Genomic DNA, 1,946 nt, shown 5'->3' with positions numbered 1-1,946 from the left:
AGGGGCTGTGTGTGTGTGGGTGGGCAGGTGGCACGTACAGCTGAGCCGCCCCATTCCTCTGCAGCCAATACCCTCCGGTGCGGTGGGCACCGTCTCTGAGGCTGGTGTCGGGTGTGGGATCTGGAGCTGAGTGTAAGTGCAGCTTAGCTTTTGCGTTTCTCCCTTTGTCAAACATGCATCAAGACAATAGAAGGGGAGAGGGTCCTTCTCAGTGTAATTGATAGAGCCCCCCCACCCATCCCAGCAGGTCCCCAGTCAACAGTAACTTCTTACCAAGTACATGTAGGGTGATAGTCTTCGATGCTTGAGCCCCTACCTCGGGGACCATGGTAACAGTGTACTCCCCACTGTCTGAGCTTGTCACTGACTTCAACACCAGAGATCCATTGGGTGTGAGAATCACAGCCCTGGACTGATACTCATTGCTGATAGAAGCAGATGAACCGATCCACAGGCCAATATTCTTGCCAGTGAATTCCCAGTTCCCATTCCTCACGGCAGCGGACGGCTTCACGGTAAAGTTTGCGGTGTCTCCGACGGTCACGTTAATCGAACTCTCCCCCGTGATCGCGAGATTCTGGGGCTCGACTGAAAGGAGAGAAACAGAGAGAAGCCGGTCAGCAGAGGGGCTGAGTGTGGGAGCAGCAGCAACCCGTCCCCGCCAGCCGAGCGGGGGGTCACAGCAGCGACAGGTCCAGGGAGATGCTCACCCTCAGGGAGCAGCAGACAGGCAGCGAGCACGGTAATGGTCAGGAACATGTTAGCTCAGCTCAGAGAGCTCACACCGCTCCCTCATCCACTCACTGACTGATCCGCTCTTCCTGGTGCACCACAACACAACAGCGCTCTCTCACTGGGACTGTAACGCTGATTGGAGATTGGCAGAGTGCAGTTCCCTCTGACAGTCACTGTAACCGTTCCCTGGGACTGTAACGCGGATTGGAGACTGACAGGGTGCAGTTCCCTCTCACAGTCTCTGTAACCGTTCACTGGGACTGTAACGCCGATTGGAGACGGACAGGGTGCAGTTCCCTCTGACAGTCACTGTAACCGTTCACTGGGACTGTAACGCCGATTGGAGACGGACAGGGTGCAGTTCTCTCTGACAGTCACTGTAACCGTTCCCTGGGACTGTAATGCCGATTGGAGACGGACAGGGTGCAGTTCCCTCTGACCACTGTAACCGTTCCCTGGGACTGTAACGCCGATTGGAGACTGACAGGGTGCAGTTCCCACTGACAGTCACTGGAACCATTCCCTGGGACTGTAACGCTGATTGGAGAAGGACAGACAACAGTTCCCTCTGACAGTCGCTGTAACCGTTCCCTGGGACTGTAACGCTGATTGGAGACGGACAGGGTGCAATTCCCTCTGACAGTCACTGTAACCGTTCCCTGCACTGTAACGCCGATTGGAGACGGACAGAGTGCAGTTCCCTCTGACAGTCACTGTAAGCGTTCCCTGGAATGTAACGCCGATTGGAGATTGGCAGAGTGCAGTTCCCTCTGACAGTCACTGTAACCATTCCCTGGGACTGTAACGCCGATTGGAGACGGACAGACAACAGTTCCCTCTGACAGTCACTGTAACCATTCACTGGGACTGTAATGCCGATTGGAGACGTACAGAGTGCAGTTCCCTCTGACAGTCACTGTACCAATTTCCTGGGACTGTAACGCCGATTGGAGACTGACAGGGTGCAGTTCCCTCTGACAGTCACTGGAAACATTCCCTGGGACAGTAACGCTGATTGGAGAAGGACAGACAACAGTTCCCTCTGACAGTCGCTGTAACCGTTCCCTGGGACTGTAACGCTGATTGGAGACGGACAGGGTGCAATTCCCTCTGACAGTCACTGTAACCGTTCACTGGGACTGTAACGCCGATTGGAGACGGACAGACAACAGTTCCCTCTGACAGTCACTGTAACCGTTCCCTGGACTGTA

General features: G+C 55.0%; 1 protein-coding gene across 1 annotated transcript in view; it reads right to left on the bottom strand.

Annotated features, from left to right (window-relative positions):
• The window catches only part of LOC122544166 (carcinoembryonic antigen-related cell adhesion molecule 5-like), a 69,823-nt gene extending 68,978 nt beyond the window's left edge, over window positions 1-845 (bottom strand). The window contains exons 1-2 of the mRNA XM_043683200.1: window positions 711-845; window positions 274-588 (exon numbers count right to left, since the gene is read on the bottom strand). Of these exons, the coding sequence (XP_043539135.1) occupies window positions 274-588; window positions 711-759 (364 nt within the window). The 5' untranslated portion in view covers window positions 760-845. The remainder of the gene's footprint in view (window positions 1-273; window positions 589-710) is intronic.
• Window positions 846-1,946: the final 1,101 nt, after the last annotated feature.

This window comes from Chiloscyllium plagiosum, chromosome 47, assembly GCF_004010195.1.
Source record: "Chiloscyllium plagiosum isolate BGI_BamShark_2017 chromosome 47, ASM401019v2, whole genome shotgun sequence".
Lineage (NCBI taxonomy): Eukaryota > Metazoa > Chordata > Chondrichthyes > Orectolobiformes > Hemiscylliidae > Chiloscyllium > Chiloscyllium plagiosum.
The sequence above is the reverse complement of the archived record's forward strand: the minus strand, read 5'-3'. Positions and strand labels throughout refer to the sequence as shown.